Source organism: Daphnia pulicaria, chromosome 4 (genome assembly GCF_021234035.1).
Source record: "Daphnia pulicaria isolate SC F1-1A chromosome 4, SC_F0-13Bv2, whole genome shotgun sequence".
Classification (NCBI taxonomy): Eukaryota; Metazoa; Arthropoda; class Branchiopoda; order Diplostraca; family Daphniidae; genus Daphnia; species Daphnia pulicaria.
The window spans coordinates 15,747,789-15,768,154 of record NC_060916.1 but is presented as its reverse complement, the minus strand read 5'-3'; the positions used below and the strand labels follow the sequence as shown (position 1 = coordinate 15,768,154).

Here is a 20,366-nt window from a genome sequence, read left to right as displayed (position 1 = left end):
GGGCGAATACTGCCGTACTGCGGTAAAAGCACTGTTCCGAATTATTTGCTTGTGCTAATATTATTTATTCAGAATTATAAAATGCTGTTTTCAGTACCGCAGCTTACATAATATGGCATGAAACAATTCAAACCCGTCAAAGGAAACCGAATTGAAAAAAATTATAATTAATAATTAGAGTTTGAATTCCATAATCGTTCCGTTTCATATGTTAGTCGTCGTAGATTTTCTTGGTGGTCCATTTTTAATTCTTGTACAGATCAATCCACGCCTTAAACGCCGACACTCTGGTTTGGAGGCTATTACTTTCGCAATCACCTGTCAAAACACAAAAATTTTAATTTATTTAGTTGATGCTCGCAAAAAGCAAATGTCCCATTCAAATAAATACCTGAAGCGTAGCTGTTGATTCCAATTTGAGTCCAAATTCCCGGCGACGAAAGGACCAATACTGGACCACCGATATCACCCTGCAATTGAGATACAATTTGACTTTTAGCAAGTAGGAATTAAAGCCAACTCATTATTCAGTATAATTGATGACTTACCGGGCATACGAATTTATCAGTGGCGCTAATACAGATATTGGCGTCCGTCACATATTTGCCAAAATTCTCGTCCGCCTTGCAGTCGAAGTTGGACGAAATCAAAACGGTGCCTTGTTTCAATGCGGTGCTTGGTGAACCGTCTGGAAATGGAGCAAATAAAATGCGCATGTTGAACCATAATCAATAATTGATGATCTTTCAATACCAGCTGTTGCCCATCCCACAATAACAGCTGATTGATCGACGTCTTGGTCAGGATCTCCATTGGCCGGTGGCAGACAAATAGTTCCAACAGTCCTGGAAAGAACAACAGGAGCGTCCAGTGTAATGATGGCGATGTCATTGGCCTAATTTGCAAACAAATTAATAAATCAAATGTCAAAATAGTTCCGTTCAATTGTAGCAACTTACATAGGTGGCAGCATTGAATTTGCTGTGGAGGGCGACTTTGCTGATTCTCCTAGTCATTTGGACGTCGGTTGAGCTCGTCACTCCAATCAATACGGTCACGCCCGACATCTCATATAAAGACATTCTAGACAAGGAAAATAAAAAACAATGGAAAAAGAAAATTCACTTTAATCAAATAAAAATGAATACATGAAACTCTAATTACTTTTCCAAGCAACTGGCAGCCAATAAAACTTTCGAATCAGAAATCAAAGTTCCGCCACAGAAATAGACACCGGCAGGATCACTAGATTTTTTCATGGATACCTAACAATCAAATAGTATTTCAATGTATTGCAAATGAACTCGATTGTATAAGTTGTCAGTCAATCAACTCACCAAGAACGGCCAGGCGTTGCTCTTGGCAGTGGTTCCACCATCGATCCTTCCTCCAATCAATGACCGTGCAGGTAAGGCGGTCGGCCCTTTGCCGCACTGGATGACTGGTGCTGCAGGCGTTGTTGTTGGCGTTGTTGTTGGCGTTGTTGTTGGCGTTGTTGTTGGCGTTGTTGTTGGCATTGTTGTTGGCATTGTTGTTGGCGTTGTTGTTGGCGTTGTTGTTGGCGTTGTTGTTGGCGTTGTTGTTGGCGTTGTTGTTGGCGTTGTTGTTGGCGTTGTTGTTGGCGTTGGCGTTGTTGTCGTCGTCGTCTTCGTTGTTGTTGTTGTTGGTCTTGTTGTCGTCTTCGTTGTTGTTGTTGTTGGTCTTGTTGTCGTCGTCGTCCTCGTTGTTGTTGGTCTTGTTGTCGTCGTTGCTGTTGCCGCTCCTCTTTGTCTAGCGGACGGGACATCTTCAAGTGCAATCGGACTAGGATACTCGAATGAATAGGACCATCCATTGGGATCCTGCTGTTGCTGACGATTATACGTCACTGGGTGGGAATTGAACGATGGCAGCTGGATGAATTCAGGATCGGCAATTTGGCTGTACAACGTCTTGCCGTGATAAGACGGAGCATATCCCACACCGGCAACTGAATTCAAACAATATTAATCATGTACGTTAGATTCAACTAATCAATGAAGATAAAAATAATTGATAGAAATGGGAAATTCATTTCTAATACAATCGATGATGATGGCGTCATTTGTACGAGAGACGCGGGGAAGGAAGGCGAAACTGGACGCCGGGCTGCAGCAGCAGCTCAACAGAGTCACGACCGCAAGTAGAGAAAAGATTTTTGAAATACTGCCGAGAGCTACCGTCATTTTCCTAAAACAAATAAATTGCCCAACATTATTTTCAACTCGAAATTGAATTATTTAAATTCTTAACTGCCTATTCTTAACTCTCGCCATTTTTATGTTAGCCTTAGAATTAGATAACTAGCATAAAGTAACTCTTAACATAAATTAATGTCTACAATTTGGAACATACCTGAGTTGTTGCAGCGAGCTATACTGGTCCAACTTGGACGAAACAAGTGTGATTCCACTTTCCAGAAGGACTTCCTTTTTATTGGGGCATTGAAGACGCTCCAGAGTGCATGGCAAGAAGCGCCGCCCTAATTCTCCTTAAATGTTAAATTGAGTTGAACTCCATCGCCGCCCTCTGAATGAAATCAACAAAAAAGGGGAAGCAATGATACTCATTTTAAGCTGAAAGTATAGAGAGATTAGATTATTACACACTGGCGAGTTCACTCACACCACGTTCCTCAATATGGTCAAATGGCGACTTTTTGCTTTTCTCCCGACTCGTCCGCCGTGAGCCAAATGCAAATTAACTTGTTGGCCTTCAATAATCATTTGATCGTTTAGGGCGTCGCTTTCCTACTGCTTCAACTATTCAATGTATTACTGTGTAACAAGCTGCCCAAGTTTGCAGCGACATTCAATTCTTTCTCAATATATTTCGGCTTCTCACTTTTGGTTGCTAAACCATTCGGGCTCAACAGAAATTAAATGCAATTCAGGAAAAATCCATCCACAAACTGCCGTTACTATTCATACATATAGTCATATAACCAATGTACTTGTCAGATGACACAAAAGCCCCTCAGTTTGCTGCCGGTTATTCAACTCTCACAACTCCTTAGATGTTCGAGTGGCGGCTTTGGGCTCTCTCTAGTCTGTCAACCTTCACCATGAACAAAATTCAAAATCAACTTGTTGACCTGATAATGTTGTTGAGTGTGACTTTTTCTGGTCTCATTCTGTTGCCCAAACGCTTAATCAAACTATTGGTTAAATGACAAAGTGTGACAACATTTCCTATTCTCAAAATGGAATTCGTCAAAGAGCAGACGATGTAATTAGAATTCTATCGATTGAGTTTCCTTTGCTAACCTTAAACCTCGTTTAGATTTACTTGACTTGGCTAAGCTCAACATGAAAAGAGTGAAACTTACTACGGTGCATTATTTCCAAAACGCCAACGCAGTCTCAACGCCTGACATACAGTATACAATGGTGACTTACATATAAAAAAAGCAACAGGTATACTTTGCCGTTTTTGCTATTTTAAAATAGCTTCAATAAGCGACAGTATGTTACATGGCGAGTCATTGACCGAATAAATTAGGAACGGGAAATTTCCATTCCCGATCATTTTCAAGGTTCAATTTGCTGATCTTTTATCGGATTCGACTACATCGCATCGAATTTCTCACAATCTAATACAACCCGATTCACCAATTGCTGATTAGTGCTTCGACGTAAAAATGTTACTATGTACGTAGCCAAATAAAGAAAAAAGGTGACGAAAAAAAGATAAGAAAAACACAATCGCCAAATCTGTCAAACAAACTGGTTTGCTTTCCCATTTTAAAAATAAGCGCAATCTACTAATGCCTCACGCAGGATAATATTAGCTCTACTATTATGGAGCCCACGAGACAAAGTTCGAGAGCAATAACCTCTGAAGGTGAGCGAGTTTTGCTCTTGAAGTGCAGAATAACTGGTCAATTGGCAGAGTTTAACGGGTGATACGATCGAAGCAGCGCCAAGTTTGATCAAAAGTTCTACCATTTCAACTATATAGACGACACTATGCAAATATGTCCAGGGTTGGGTTGCAGCACACCAACTATGGTATGGATTGCTTAATTGATTAATTCTTTCGACGAATATCACGTACCTGTTGCCGAGGAAGCGAAAGAAGGAAACAGACAATGGGCTGATGTACTTGTAGAAACCGGAATGGAGAAACACATGCACCAGCAACAGGTTTCAGTCGCAACTCCACAACATCTATTAAGTAGAATCAATACACCTCACAATTTCAGAGTATAAAGTAATTTAATAACACTTTAAAAAGTCAAAATTTACTATTATCTTTCGCCCATACCAAGAAAACGCGGAGCACAAGTTTTCAGTGCGAACGTATTATTTCGAAATCTAAGAGGATGAGCCGAAGAATTGAAAACATAATTGACGTCATTGATATGATTATCACGTTTCAAATTGACGAAAGCAACTATACCTGCTCATTAAATACATCTCCTTTGCCAAATACAGGAAGAGCGGCAACCCTCACAGCCTAAACAGCATTTTGTATCGATTAATCCATGTCATGTAAGTCGACACTGAGGTTTAAAGGCCAGTGGCGGGGCCATCTGAATACAACAGACATTATCAACACCTATTTGATTCTCAGCCAAAAACCTGTTTAAAAAAAAAATGCTTACATTTGGTGTAGCTGTTGATCAAGTCTCCCCGTAGACGACAGAACAACCGGACCACCAACGATCACCCTAAAATTGAACAACAGTTTTGTGTTGGCAGATTGGAAAGTGAGTTTACAAACTATAGTCATTTGAATTTGTCAGAACTAATACAGATATTTGTAATAATAATATTTTTCACCTCGACAATGAATCCTTTTAAAATACCCTTGTCGAAATTTGTGTGCTTAAGATTAGAATTGCAATAGAATTGAAATAATTTTTTTAAAAGCAAGTATATAAATTAAACAAGAGACCTTAAAGTTACACAAATAAAAACGAAGTAAATAACTGAAATAGCTCTACGATTGTTACCTGTGTGATTGTAGTAACTCGTTGTGGACGCTTCTACTGATGCAACTTCACTTTTAAGTCGACTTGTCCAAGGGTTCTTCGCTTTTATCACAGGATTGAGGACGTTTTGAAGCCACCCTACATTGAAAAAGAAAAGAAAGAAAACAAGAATTATTCCGCAAAACCAACCCGTGTCCTTTCATGGAAGAAATGAAAACAATGAAGTAATAATCTCAATGTGGCTAATTCATTGGATTATATTATACCCAAGGGTATCGAAGGGTCCTCGGTCGGTTCTTCTTTCACCTGTCAGCCAATTCACAGGATTCCCCGTGGAGTTGAATTGCGACTTTCAGCTCTCGTACCTTAACCTTCGCCGTGAGGTTGCCAATCAAGTTGTTGGCAATACAATACAATTCACTCGTCTTGGCATTTCATTCTTATAGCCACCTTCTTCAGTTTCACCGTCAACTCACGAAAAACCAGGTCGTTTAGGATGTCTATAAATCGCATCGCCATGATTCAGAGAAAACAAACAAAAACATTAAACGACCGACAAACAAGTGGACATGGCAGGCACGTAGAGTCCAGCGAAACTGAGCTACTTAGCAATGAGGTTTAGTAAATGTGCCCCCAGCCAGCCCCCCAAGTCTTAAACTTCGCAGCCCTTTCAGAGGATGGAATTAATGCCCTCGTGCCCTAATTCCCTAAACCTAATTCAAACCAAACGGTGTGTTACCCGATTTGAAAGCTGTACTAAGTAAAGGATATGCATTCAAATCAAATACCTTACCAGTTTTCACGGCTTCTTTATAGCACCCATGGTGTCAAACACTGGTTCGTGATTTCTCTATGTCGCCAAGAAAACCTTTAGTTTAACGAGTTAGAAATGGATATTTGAAATCGTATTTATACTTTTCCAAGCAACTGGTGGCCGAGAGAACTTTCGAATCCGGTATTGGTTCCGCTACAAAAATCGTCATAATTTATGCCCAGTTGGAGCAGTGAAGGGCCATTTTTATATTTTCTTAGAGTTACCTTTAATTAAATGGTATTATTTCAATTTAGGGCCATTAACGTGATTCAAGTTGTCAATCAATCAACTCACCAAGGATGGCCAGGCATTCGCCTTGGCTCCGGTCGAGCCTCAGCCGGCGATCCTTCCTCCAATCAATGATTGTTTGGGTAAGGCGGTCGGTTCTTTGCCGCACTGCGTTGTTGCGGTTGTTGTTGCCACTCCTCCTTGCTTGCTTGGACGAGGCATCTTCAAGTGCAATCGGACTAGGGTACCCGAACGAATAGGACCATCCATTGGAGTCCTGCTGTTGCTGACGATCATACGCATTTGGATGGGGATTGAACGATGGCACCTGGACGAATGCTGGATCGGCAATTTGACCATTCAACGACCTGCCTTGAAAAGAGGGAGCATATCCGACACCGGCAACTGAAAATTGAAAACAATTTGACGGAAACGGATTAAGCCAGCATCCATATTTAAAAAAATAAATTAATGATTTTGAATACAATCGATGATGATGATGACGTCGTCTGTGCGAGAGACGCGGGGAAGGAAGACACTAGCGAGAGGATTGAAGCAGCTCAGTAGAGTCACGACCGGATTTTCGCATCCAATTTTCCCAGGAATAAGACACTGCATGCCGACCGGCTTAATTAGAGGGCTTCTATACGGAGCATCTTGTTGGAAAGGTTTTTTAACGTTAGTTAATAGGTTCTATCCCACGAGATTCTAATTTTGACATCTAATTGAAGACCTAATTGAACATCTCCAGGGATAGAAGATAATCAGTTTCCCTATTAGACCTAATCATTTAGAGGGGGAAACAAATGTTTAATGTGATGTGCGAATATTGAAATTTTCAAGCTTCACTTGGCATGGTCTCTTTGCAATCGACTGTAACACAATTTTGAATTAAAAGTGAACTTTTGTTGTTATTCTCTGAGCAACAGCTTGATCGCTTGTGATTGATGGCGCTTCGTGGTCAAATGTTGGTTTAGACTGGGCGCCAAGTGCCAATAAACACCTGTTAGCCATCGGAATTGTTGTCAAAATCTTGCTCGCTTTTCATATAAAAAAAAAAAAAAACAACGAAAAACAACAAAAAACGCAATGCTAATAATGTAGTCCTCACGTGGGATATTTGCTCTTTTATGGAGCGCATCGGACAACGTTTGAGAGCAACAAAATCTGAAGGTGAGAGAGTTGTGCTCTTGAATTGCAGAGTAACTGGTCAATTGGCAGAGTTTGCGAGCGATACGATCAAAACAGTGCCAAATCTGATGAAACGTTTGACAATTTTTAGCCGACTACATATGCAAATTTCGAGTATTCGGTTTCTTTTTACATCAAGTATGGATTGGTTATCGACATCATGTACCTGTTTCTGAAGTAGGAAAATAAACTCAGCTGGTGATAAGAGACAACAGGTTGTTTTACTGGAAACAGGTTCCAAAAACAACTTCAATAGTCTGCAATAAATAATCGCACACAATTCTGATCAAGTTAATTTAGAAAATTAAAAATCAACTCACAAAGAAAGGCCAGTAGACGTTCTTTTTCGCATTGGATCCACCCGCGATCTTTTCATGTGGTCCACAAACTGAATCACTTAAGTTTTACCGCCAGCTGCTTATTACCTAGGTTCGCCAATTCGCCTGATTGTAGCGTGTAGACGTTTCCACTGCATCAGCGACCCATTTGACGTGTTGAAACGTGCTTCGTTTTCACCTTATTGGGGTTGAAGTTGTGAAGCCACAGCTGATTGAAACTGAAGAAAAAAGAAATGATTTCACACTGCTGATGAGTGCCCTTTGATGGGAAAGCGCAAATTCAAATAAGAACAATCTCAACACGTGATACATACGCAAAATAACAAGATGCTGACCTTCACTACTCCAAATTTGAAGCTATGACTTGGGTGTCGCCTTCCTTCTGTTCAATAACTCGCCGTTGGATCCATATGGAGAACTTTTCATGTTTTTGTCTTTCCATTTTCGCTCAAACGCAACTAGCATTTCACGTTATTCTTCGATTTTATCGAAAAGATGGTGCCTGGGCAGTCTATGGCCTGGGTAACAAAAAATAAATAAATTTCAAAGGGGAAATTGACACCAAGACACAAAATTTCTATAAACGCAGATTTTCAAATTCGTTCTTATGACCAAGATTCAAATCAGAGAGTACAATGGAGACACACACAAACTTACTGACAACAACTGTCATACCATATATATATACAAACCAGTGTAATCCGTTTTACAGATTCAATCGTTTACTGAAACCCTGCATTACAACTGCCACTTAAAAGTAAGCCAGGCGTGTCAAATGTCTTTTAACTTGCACATGCTGAAAACAGACTGACCATTTCATTGTTGGGTAATTCAATTCAATCGTCTTCGCAGTTCTGGACGTTCTCTATACCGTCAACTCACGAAAACCACAGACTGTCGTACAGTCGTACTGTCTATTCTGCCAAATCTCATCGCATAACTATTCTGAGGAAATAAATAAACGTGAAAATTACACTGCAGAGACACGAATGGACATGACCAACACGTTGTTAAAGTCACATCGAAATTCGAAACTGACAATAAAAAACGCCCGCCCCTAAAGTCTGAAAAACTTTCCCGCCATTTAAGGAAAGCGGCCATGATGGATTTATTTCCTTACCCTCATACCCTGCCTCCTACTCAAAAAGGATCAGCTGATTTTGATAACAAAACACTGTGGTCATTTCGTCAATTCAAAAAATAAAAAAATATTAAAAATTGAATTCCATCAGTAGTGTGTGAAATGTTTGACATGTAGACATGTATAATTGTATATCTGATTTGTTGTTTTAGCTTTCTGGACATGTCCCATTAGAGATAGATGGCACAGTAGTACAAACAAGAGATGTGACTGGATGTGACAAATTAAAGGAGCAGACGAATAGGCTATAAAGTTGGGAGTAAACTGGTAACTGGTAATTGCTGGTATTTAAATAAAAGAAGATTGACGTGAAAGAATGGAGTTGTTGACATGAGTTGATTAGAGAAAATACACTGGAAGGGATCAGTTATTGAAAAAAGCGCACGTCCCGTGTTCACAATATTGATTTGAAACTGGCCGGATTTGTCAAGGAAACATTAGCGACGACGTCCTTTCATTTCAAGTGCAAATCGATCCATTTCCTGAAGGCTGACACTTTGGTTTTAATGCCGGGGAGGGAACCGCATTCTATTACATGTAAAATGATCAAATAATCAAAGTCAATCACGATATGCAATTTTTAAAAAACAAATTACCAAGAGTAAAACTGTTGACTCCGACTACGGTCCAAGCCCCTGACGCCGACTGAACGACAACTGGACCTCCGCTATCCCCCTGTAGAATTTCCAACTCAAAATTGAAAATAAACCAATGACAAAAGTGTTATTAATTAATTACTTGGCATGCGGATTGCACGGGAGCAGAGACGCAGAGCATTTCGTCTGCAATTTCCATGGCATAGTCGTCCATGCATTCGGCGTTTGTCACGACGGTGCCCTTCACTTCCTGCAGAATATTCGATCGAGTTTTCTCTGCATGAGAAAAATACAATTTGAATATAACTCGAAATAGAATTAAAATTAAATGAAGATTTTCTATACCGTATGTGAGATCACCCCACCCCATCATGGCCACTTCTTGGCCGGCGGATGGAACCGTTTCGGCACTTGCTTCTGGCAAACAAACGGGAGAAACGGCCGTTGAATAAACTACGGGCGAGTCCAGGGTCAAAATGGCAATGTCGTTGACCTAGAAATAGTTAAAAGAAAGACATACAATCAAAATACAAAATCGACAAATGTGGTCAGATCAAAACTGGCAATAATAATACTCACAAAGGTGGCGTCGTTGTATCCGTTGTGAATGGTGGCGTAAGTAACTCGTCTCGTCACCTGGGCGTCGTTCCCGAAATCCGCCCCATTTCCAACCGTGTGCATTCCCAGGCTCACCGTCATTTTGGAAATGTCAAACGAAGACATTCTGGTGTGGAATAGACAAACATTCAATAGACAATTGATGTTTCATTCCTTTGGTTTTTGACGTACCGTTCGACGCAGTGGGCCGCCGTTAGGATTTTGTTGGAACTGATCAAAGCCCCTCCACATTTGACAGTCCCGTCATACCTCAGGGCAGCCTATAATACAAATATAATTAACGAATCAACTCCAACTTTAAATATACAACACTCACGAGGAATGGCCAGGAATTCTTTTGGGCTGGAGCATGGCTAACGCCGATGGCTCGTCGGATGAGCTTGGCAGGTCCACGACCACATTGAAACGTCGTCTGCTTGACAGGTTGTTGACCACCGCTGCTGGCGCCATCTTTGTGCCCAGAACTGCCAACTGCATTCGGCCTGCTGAACAGATCCATAAAATGGTTCGGTTGAATACCTCCACTATACTGTTGTTGGGATTCCACCAACGAATTGGTAACGGGATTGGCGTCCTTTATTGGTGGCACGACAGCAGGTTTGTCGGCAACGACTGGACGAGTGCTGCTGCTATCAACTTTTTGATCGTGTGGCTGCATACAACAGACCCCGGTAACCTAAATCAATCAAACAAAAACCGGTTCCAATTGAGGACAGAGCCATTTTAGTGAATAAGCCGTCTACACATTATTTGTGAATGAGTGAATGAAATGACTGACTTGTCCTGTGCCATTTTCGCCTGGGAATTGGCACTTGTTGCGTGAAATAATCATCCACGTTTCCTGGACGCTCAGTTGCGACTGGCTCAAATTCGGGTAACACGAATGGAGGGTCGTGCAGTAGCCGGGATTGCCCGACGCCGAGAAACAGGTTCTTCGATCCAACTTGAGAGCCCGGCGGTTTCTTATTATCGCCTGCATCACTTTGCTCGCTCCTGGGAAAGAATCACCTGCGCCATCAGCTTTAATATTAACAACAAAATTAAGTCATTGTCAATTGAATTTTTCTCCATTGTTTAATACAAAAATAAAAGGAATTAATTACCTTTCATGATGAAGCCGTTGCCTGTCCGGTAATTTCGTCCAGTGACTGGGCAGCTCAGCAGAGTGACGACCAGGAAGAAGAAAAAGGCGACTGAAAAGTCATTTGACATAATCATTGCCATTTTGCTGCTACGCACCTGCTGTCGAGTTAATACAAGTTCACGTAACTTTGAAATGCAATAACGACACACAAGCACAGCTCCGGCTATTGTTTAATTCATTTAAGAGTCTACGACACCAGCACTTTTAGAAGGTCGAATTATTTGAGTTGGAGATCCACAACTGCGGCCAATCCGTTACATTCGCAATCGACTTGTGAGCGACTTGTGCCACTTGGCTCGTCTTTTGTGCTGCTTCTATTGAGGGCATTTACCCGTTATGGGCGGATGACGAAAAAGGACATTTGCATTTGGAATTCACAAAGAAGAAAACATTTCTCACCACTGCAAGGCTGGTCTTTGACAATTGCAACGTCAGCAGCAGCACAGGTGAGCTGGATGACACATCACACACCGCTGGTCATTCTTGTTGTTGAACGACTTGCTCCGACGGCTAAAGTTGGCTGCTTTAAATAATAATCATCGCTCTATAAATCTTTATAACTTATCGCTACCAAAATAAGCCATATACGACTCTAATGACATATAACTCCAGTGCTAATTTTTTTTCCACCAATTCCATGCTGGTACAATTCTGAGATGGTTTGTTTTTTAGGGACTGGGACTTATTCGTAAATTGGCGATGTTTGTCAAATTTCATGTGCAAGGAAAATTATACAGTGACATTATCAATTACTTTGCTTGGGCTAATGTTTATTTCTAATTCTAAAAAAATGGTGTGTGCATTGACACAGAATAAATGAAATAATCAGTCGGCCGGAACCGAACTGAGAAATATTTTAAAAACTAATAAAATATAAGTCGAGTTTCAATTTCGTCATCGTTTCGTTTCATGTTGGTCGATATCCTGGCGGTTGCTTTTTTAATTCTTGATGTACGTATCAATCCACGCCTTGAACGCCGATACTCGGGTTTGGAGGCTATTGGCAGTGCAACCAGCTGTCAAAAGACAAGAGTTTGATTTAAGTGATTTGATGCTAGCAAAAATTAAATGCCTCATTTAAATCATTATACCTGGGGTGAAGCTGTTGATTCCAATTTGAGTCCAAACACCTGGTGACGTAAGGGAAAGTACTGGACCGCCGATGTCAGCCTACAATTGAGAGACAACTGACTTTTAGCACGCAGTAGGAATTAAAAGCAACTCGATTGTGTTGAGAGGGAATGACTTACCGCGCATACGAATTTGTCAGTAGAGGCAATGCACATATTTGCTTCCGACACAAATGGGCCAAAGTTCGCGTCCGCATTGCAGTCGGCGTTGGACGAAACGGTAACTGTGCCTTGTTTCAGTACGGTGCTTGGTGTAGCAGAGTCTGAAATTGAATTAAATAAAACGCATTTCGTACGGAAATCAATACAGTTGATAATGAGTTGGCGATTTTTTGTTACCAGCTGCTCCCCATCCTATAATAACAGCCGATTGATCGACGTATTGGTCTTGGTCCGTACTGGCTGCTGGCAGACAAACAGGTACCAAAAAGTTGGAAAGAACCACGGGATATTCCAGTGTTATGATGGCAATGTTATTGGCCTAACCCAAATTAAAATCAACCAATCAAGTACTGGCAAAAATACTTCCGTGCTATTGTTGTCATGGCAACTTACAAATTTAAGGGCGTTGTAATTGCTGTGAATGGCAACTTTGCCGATCCTCCTCGTCATTTGAACATTTGGTGGTGGTGGTACACCAGTTACTGCCCTCAGACCAATCGATACGGTCACTTGAGACATCTTAAACACAGACAAGCTTTAATACATGCAATAAGCAGGAGAAGAAAACCTTTAGTTAAACGAGTTAGAAATGGATTTTTGAAATTCTATTTATACTTTTCCAAGCAACTGGCGGCCGAGAGAACTTTCGTGTCAGAAATCAAAGTTCCACTGCAAAAATAGACACCGGCAGCAGCACCGTCCATTTTCAGGGTTACCTGCGATCAAATATTATGACAATTAAAGAATTAAGCGATGACAATGTCATTTTTTTCTTTTTTAAATCGATCAACTCACCAAGTACATCCAGCTATTGGCGCTGGTAGGAGTTGATCCACCGACGATCCTTTGGTCAATCGATGACCGTGCGGGTAAGGCGTTCGGTCCTTTGCCGCATTGTGTTGTTGTAGTTGTTGCCGCTGCCGCTGGTGCAATTGCTACTGCCCCTCCTCCTTGTCTATTGGCAGAGTCGGTGATGGGATGTGAGAATGAGTAGGACCATCCGTTGGGTTCCTGTTCCTGCTCCTGCTGGCGATACATCATTGGGTAAGGATAGACGGATGGCACCGGAACGAAGGCTGGACTGGTTATTTCGTCGTACAGCGTCTTGCTGTGATAAGACGGAGCATATCCAACACCGGTAACTGAATTCAAATCATATTACGTTAGATTCAACTAAAGTTGACTCATAAACTTAGAGAGGGAAATGATTTGTAATTACAATCGATGACGACGGCATCGTCGGTGCGAGAGACGCGGGGAAGGAAGAAACTGGACGCCGGGCTCAACAGAGTCACGACCGCGAACAAGACGACAGCGGTTGAAAAACCTTTTTGATTGCCCAACATTTTCCTAAATATAAATTGAATTACTTTCAAACGAGAAACATTTCAATCAATTTTTATCAATTCAATTGCAATAACATTAAACTCTAAAAATTGACATTGCGTTTCAGTCTCAACATTGAATTGGATTTCAATTTACTATTAGAACTAAATACATCAATTAAATAAATTAAATGTTATAATTACCTTGATTGTTGCAGAAGATCGTGATGGTTCAACTTGGACGAGAAGTGTGATTGACTTGAGAGCTGGGCTTCCTTTTTATTGCCGGAGTGAGGACGCTCAAGAGTCAAGAAGCACCGCCCTCATTATTCGTTAACTGCGTTGAATTTTCGAGCCACCGCCCTTTGAAAGAAATGGACAATGAAGCGACACGAAAGAAATTTAAATTTCAAAGTTGATTCGGGTTCACACGATACAAAGATAAGGGAAAGAGTACCCTCCCCTCCCCCTGTTATTTGCATTTAACTTCGATAATTCAACTCCCAGAACTCTTTTTTGATGTTCAATTCCAACTTTTGGCTCTCTTGTCTGGCGACCGTCAATGTCGGCGAAATTCAAATCACCTCGTTGGCCTTCTATACGCTCAATTCGGAGTTATCATAGGATCGGCACGTTCTATCTAGTCAAACTCGTTTGGTTATCAAGTACATTTCTCTTACTCTGTTATAGATCGTAAAGTTTTGCAGAGTTTGGCTTCATTTACTTTTACCTATTGACATGAGTGTGACTCCTGCTTTCATTTCGTTGTGAGTGTTGTGCTGATTTGGCAGCATAAACTCATCGGTGTGGCAGTGCTGATATCCTTGCAGACGTCTCAGTAATCGAGCTATTGGCCAAATCCAGAGAATAGCAAAGATTTGATAAAAATTCCTATTTTTAAAAAAATTTTATTAGTCTAAAGAGTAGATTCATTTAAAGTCTATACAGCAAACCGTATTATAAAGCCAGGAATTTCAGAATTTTCCTATAAAGTTTCATTTGGTAAAATTTGGCCAACTCGTCGTTTTACTTGTTTGATGTGCACCTGTACATGGAAAAATGGAAAAACAAACATAAAAGTCAACTGATTTTGCGCGCCCGTGAAAGATTTTATACGACCATTTAAGATATGAATGCGCATCGGGCACCAATTTCCCAAAATAATGTCGCTATATTTGATCGCACGAGACCCACCTATTTTTCTTGTTAAACAATTCATTTTATTATTCGAGTAATATCGAGTCGTTGATCGAATAAATAAAAGGAAAAATCAATTTCATTTACGCTCATCGTCTAATCAGATTTGACTGTATTATCGCGATACTTATAATATTGAATTGATTGTGGCTGACTTATGGCACATAGATGTAGGATAATGTGGATACTGATTTGGCGACAAAATCCACGTTATGGAAAGGACAAGAAATACAGTCGCCGCTACGCAGCATGATAGAAAACAAGTTGACCGTGGAAATCAAGCCAAAAAGACTTGCTCACTTTTTCAAATTAAAAATAAAATGCAATGCTAATGTAGCCCTCACGTACGTTGCTCTATTATGGAGTGCACGGGACATTGAGACAACGATCGAGAGCAATAACATTTTGAAGGTGAGCCAGTTGCGCTCAAGTGCACTGCTGGTCAAATTGGCAGAGTTTGCAAGAGATACGATCGGGACAGCGCCAAATTTGATCAATAGTTCAACAATTTCATCCAGACGACACTATGCAAATATCCAGTGATGGGTTGCTGCACACCAACTATGGAAGGTTCGATTGTTAACATCAGGTACATGTTGCTGGGGGAGCGAAAGAAGTAGAAAGGACAGTCTGCTGGGGAGAAGACGAGGTAATGGACTGATGTACTAGTCAAAACCGGAATGGAGAAGAATTGCACCAGCAACAGGTTCTAGAAGCAACTGCAACGGACTGTAATAAGTAATTAGAATCTTGAGTGAATATTTCTAAAGGAATTGACAGCCTGTGTATGTATGTATCACCTTTTAAACCTACGACGGAAAACGCGGCAAAGCTTTTCTTTAGTGAAACAAGTTTTCAAAAAGATCATATCGATTGGTTTTAACTGAAAGGAGGTGAGCCTGAGAAATTAAAATCCATCTTTTACATTGTCAAAATAATTGAATTAAATTAATTATTAATCACATGAAGTGACGATGGCAACTTTATACCGTCGTTTTTATTATACCAAACGCATCAGGAAAAATGGTTACCATAAAAGTCACAACAACAATGTCAGCAGATGCTGTATTCCAATTACTAAATAAATGCACCCATGCATGTTGCATGCATGACAAAGTATTGAATAAAATAACCGTTGAAAGCCAGCCAAAACCAAAAAGAAAAAAAGATTACTAAGAAATCCTAAGAAATTTAAAAGCAATAAATAAAACGATGAAGCTATAGATGTCATTCCATGTTGCTCGTCGTCATTATCCTTGCGGTATTATTTTCAAATCATGTACAAGTCAATCCATGGCGTGTACGCCGACACCCTGGTTTTGAGGCCAATGGAAGCGCAGTCTGTATACAACAGACAAGCGTCATCAAAACCTTTCGCTATATTTGATTCTCAGCCAAAACCTGTTTTAGAAAAATACTTACCCTTGGTGTAGCTGTTGATTCCAATCAAAGTCCAGGACCCCGTCGACGATAGAACAACTACTGGACCACCAACGTCGCCCTAAAATTGAGCAAGAGTTTGGTTTTAGCACATTAGGAAGTGAATTTAATTGTTAATTGTTGACTTACTAAACAGGAAAATTTGTAGGGAGAACTGACACAGATATTGGTGTCTATGACGTATTGTCCAATGATGGGATCCATCCTACACTCATCATTAGCTAAAATCGAAACCTTGGCTTGTTGCAGGAAGGGGTTGAGAGTGGCTAGAGAGGCTCTAGATGTAGCTAGTGGAAGCCTTTTGCCACTAACAACAATTACACCACCAAGCCCAATATTTATAGCAACACTATTACTAGCAGTGCCAGTTCCAGTACTAACACCACCTACAGTCCCAGTGCTACTAATTGTTCCAGTGATACTTTCAGTTCCCACAACAGTGCTAGTGCCAGTCCCTGTGGTTGCTCCTGTTCCACTGTCAGCCCCGGTTCCAATAAATACTCCCGTTCCAGTACCAGCCACAATGGTTGTTCCTGTTCCAGCTCCAGCGGCCGCACCTGTTCCAGCCCCTTCTCCTGTTCCAGCTTCTGTTCCAGTGCTAGCCCCTGTTCCAGCTCCTATTACAGCCCCTGTTCCAGTGCCAGACCAAGTGGTTGATTGTGTTCCAGCCCCTGTTCCAGCCCCTATTCCAGTGGCTGCTCCTGTTCCAGTGGCTGCTCCTGTTCCAGTGGCTGCTCCTGTTCCAGTGGCTGCTCCTGTTCCAGTGGCTGCTCCTGTTCCAGTGGCTGCTCCTGTTCCAGTGGCTGCTCCTGTTCCAGTGGCTGCTCCTGTTCCTGTTCCAGCCCCTGTTCCAGTGGCTGCTCCTGTTCCAGTGGCTGCTCCTGTTCCAGTGGCTGCTCCTGTTCCAGTGGCTGCTCCTGTTCCTGTTCCAGCCCCTGTTCCAGTGGCTGCTCCTGTTCCAGTGGCTGCTCCTGTTCCAGCTCCTATTCGAGCCCCTGTTCCGACCCCTGTTCCAGTGCCAGACCCAGTGGTTACTTGTGTTCCAGCCCCAGTAAGAGCCCCTGTTCCAGTGCCAGCCCCTGTTCCACCCCCGGTTCCATTAGCTGCATCTGTTCCTGCATCTGTTCCAACATCTGTTCCAACATCTGTTCCAGCCCCTGTTCCAGCCCCTGTTCCAGCCCCTGTTCCAGCCCCTGTTCCAATAGATGCTCCTGTTCCAGCCCCTAGGGCCGCTCCTGCTTCAGCCCCAGTACCAGCATCAGTACCACCCCATCCCAAAATAATGGCATCCTGGTCGACGTAGTTGTTAAGGTCTGTACTGGCCGGTGGCAAACAAGCTGGTGCAACATATCTAGATAAAACCACTGGCGTGTCCAGTGTTAGCATGGCGATGTCATTGGCCTAAATAAAAAAATAATAAATCAAATGTCAAAATATTTCCGTTCAAAATTGTAACAACTTACAAAGGTGATGGCATTATATTTGCTGTGCAGAACAACTTTACTGATTCTTCTCGTCATTTGGATGTCGGATAGGTCAGATGCATACAGCCCAATCAATACGGTCACAGACGACATGTCAGCCGAAGACATTCTGTAAATACATGCAAGAAAAATTAGTCTAAATCAATCAAGGAAATGGAAATAAATGTCCGCAAAACATCATACTTTTCAAAGCACTGGGCCGCCGTTAGGACTTTGGTTTCACTAATCAAAGTTCCGGCACAAAATATGCCACCAGCTTTTTTCAGGGCTACCTATAAACAAGTGAATTAAATTTGTTAGTGCTATTAAATATTATTTAACGAGTATCAACAACAAATGCAAAATCCTCGTCATTAATAAAAGTAAACTCACAACATAAGGCCAGACGTTCTTTTTGGTGTTGGTTCCGCCTGTAATCTTTTCGGTGATCCCGAGTCGTGTTTTCGGCATGGTTGCCGGTCCACGGCCGCACTGAATCGCTTGTTTTACGGCCAGCTGCCTATTATTAGGTTCGCCAGATTCCCTAGTTGACGCGACATCTACAGGAGCAATTAGACTAGGATGCCCGTATGAATAAGTTTGCCAATTGTAAAACGGTAGACGCTGCCCCATCATTGCGTAATGATTAAACGATGGAACCCTGATAATTCCTGGATTGATAATTTCCCCGTAGAAGTTTTTGTTGTGATAGGCAGGAGCATAGCCCACACCGTCAACTGAATTCAAAAAAATAAAAAACATTAAATTCGGCCAACATTCCTGAATTATAAGAGGAAAATTATTTGTTATACAGTCGATGATGACGGCATCATCTGTACGTGAGACGTGAGGAAGGAAGGCGAAACTGGACGACGGACTGCAGCAGCTCAGCAGAATCACGACCGCCAATAAGATGACGAACTTTGAAAAACATTTGGTAGCACCCACCATTTTCCTAAATCAGATAAAGTTATTGAGCTTTCAATTCGACATTCAATCATTTAAAATTAAAATAAAAAAGAAGTAAATTTGTTAAGACCTCAATATTAAACAAAAGACCTCAAAGTTGTTGCATGAATATAAGCAACAAAATAAATAACCGAAAGATTTTTTAACCTACGAATTCTTATAGCTGTGAGATTGAAGTGTAACTCGTGTAGACGCTTCGACTGCAACGTCCCATTTGAGATGCCCTGTCCCACCGTTCTTCGCTTTTATGAGGACAAGATTGAGGGCGTCATGAAGCCACACCTTATTCAAAAGGGAAATAACGAAAAAAGGAATTATTTGGCATCAAAATACACTCATGTCCTTTGATGGAAAAAATGAAAACGAGAAGCACAAAGATATCTACAAAATGTCAATACTAACCATTACACGCCGGGGTATAACGAAGAGCCCTCAGTGGGTTCTTGTAGCGTCGGGTCTCAGGATATCCCGTGTAATTGAATTGTTGTTGAGCTCCCGCATCTCAACCTTCACCGTGAGCAGAATGCAAATGACTTATGGTGGCTCTCTGCTATACTCTAAATTCGGAGGTTGATTTGGTTGTCGCCTTCCTTTGGTTTCAAACCCGCCGTTCTGTGCAAGTGTAATTGAATTGGTTTCCATAATTTCGTTGAAGGTTGTATTGTTGACTTTCCATTTTCGTTCCATCGCAAAACACGTTCCGATCATACCTTAATCTATTCTCACCAACCTGTCTCTATTCCATGTCCAATCCCCAATCGAAATAATGGTACCGTATGAGCCGTGAATCGCCATTCAATTCCTGAAAGGATAAAACAGCTGCCAACTGAATGAACCTAAAATCAATCAAACAGAAATTTGACTGTGAATGGCAAGGTTTCGATATAAAATAATGTATAATTCTACCCACTTCGTTTGACTAAAATCATTCAGACCAATATAGAAATAGGGGTATCCACGAAAATCCTGGATTGCATTGGCAGCGCATATTTTCGGAAATACCCTGCAGCTAAAAAATGTAATTAAACCTAGATTTAAAATGATGCAAGATTAGGCCTAGTTGTTATGTGCTGAAATCTTAGTTAAAATCGCCAGAAAAAAGTCAGAGGGTGTTGCATGTTAAAAAGGATTGACATTTCATTGTTTTATTATACAATTCAATTTACTTGCCTTCGCAGATCAGTCTGCAAATAATCACCTTCTTCGCCGTCAACTAAACAAAAAACCCAGGTCGTATATGCTGTCTTTAAATCCCATCGCTATGATTTAGAGAAAATAAACATGAAAATTAAACGACAGACACTCCTAGTCTAAAATGACCGGCTGATTCACACCCAGCTCGAAAAATGAAATATTTGGCTGACCCATTGACATTACAATTGCTGCTAGTCCCTGCTACACACCTGTCGAGTCAATTACAAGTAAACGTAACTTTGAAATGCAAATGGTTTTTACGACACATACAAAGCTCGGGCTATTGTTTAATTCTTTTGAGAGTTTTAAGAAAACGACTCCAGCACCTTGTCGAATTCGAGATGGAGAACCTGCGGCCAATCCGTTACATTCGCAATCGACTTGTGAGCTACTTGTGCCACTTGGCTCGTCTTTTGTGCTTCTATTGAGGGCATTTACCCGTTATGCGGAGAGAGCAGCCAC

At 41.3% G+C, this 20,366-nt stretch overlaps 3 protein-coding genes and 1 long non-coding RNA gene across 5 annotated transcripts in view; 1 reads left to right on the top strand and 3 right to left on the bottom strand.

The window, feature by feature from the left end:
* The window catches only part of LOC124338267 (chymotrypsin-like elastase family member 2A), a 53,092-nt gene that overhangs the window by 23,707 nt on the left and 9,019 nt on the right, over positions 1 to 20,366 (bottom strand). The window lies entirely within an intron of this gene.
* On the bottom strand, positions 45 to 20,120 carry LOC124338217 (brachyurin-like). Of its 2 annotated transcripts, XM_046792302.1 has the most exons (12): positions 19,877 to 20,120; positions 19,621 to 19,719; positions 19,113 to 19,546; positions 18,862 to 18,992; positions 18,554 to 18,696; positions 18,135 to 18,478; positions 17,946 to 18,034; positions 17,742 to 17,871; positions 17,520 to 17,679; positions 16,408 to 17,147; positions 392 to 470; positions 45 to 318 (listed from the first exon to the last, which is right to left on the bottom strand). In XM_046792302.1, the coding sequence occupies exons 3-12, from the start codon at positions 19,113 to 19,115 to the stop codon at positions 245 to 247; spliced, it is 1,893 nt and encodes a 630-aa protein (XP_046648258.1). In that variant the 5' UTR covers positions 19,116 to 19,546; positions 19,621 to 19,719; positions 19,877 to 20,120; the 3' UTR covers positions 45 to 244. The 2 variants fall into 2 exon arrangements, with proteins under 2 accessions (XP_046648258.1, XP_046648259.1); XM_046792303.1 differs by lacking the exons at positions 16,408 to 17,147; positions 17,520 to 17,679; positions 17,742 to 17,871; ... (5 more) ...; positions 19,621 to 19,719; positions 19,877 to 20,120 and adding exons at positions 12,275 to 12,417; positions 12,494 to 12,635; positions 12,710 to 12,851; ... (2 more) ...; positions 13,536 to 13,666; positions 13,846 to 13,996.
* Positions 8,189 to 8,665, top strand: LOC124338443. Its single transcript, XR_006917842.1, has 2 exons — positions 8,189 to 8,282; positions 8,378 to 8,665. It is a non-coding gene; the product is annotated as an uncharacterized LOC124338443 (long non-coding RNA).
* LOC124338260 (transmembrane protease serine 11D-like) lies at positions 8,772 to 11,121 on the bottom strand. Its single transcript, XM_046792361.1, has 9 exons — positions 10,984 to 11,121; positions 10,659 to 10,900; positions 10,197 to 10,556; positions 10,052 to 10,140; positions 9,842 to 9,986; positions 9,608 to 9,755; positions 9,405 to 9,538; positions 9,263 to 9,341; positions 8,772 to 9,194 (listed from the first exon to the last, which is right to left on the bottom strand). Exons 1-9 carry the CDS (start codon positions 11,102 to 11,104, stop codon positions 9,121 to 9,123), a joined length of 1,392 nt encoding a protein of 463 aa, XP_046648317.1. The 5' UTR covers positions 11,105 to 11,121; the 3' UTR covers positions 8,772 to 9,120.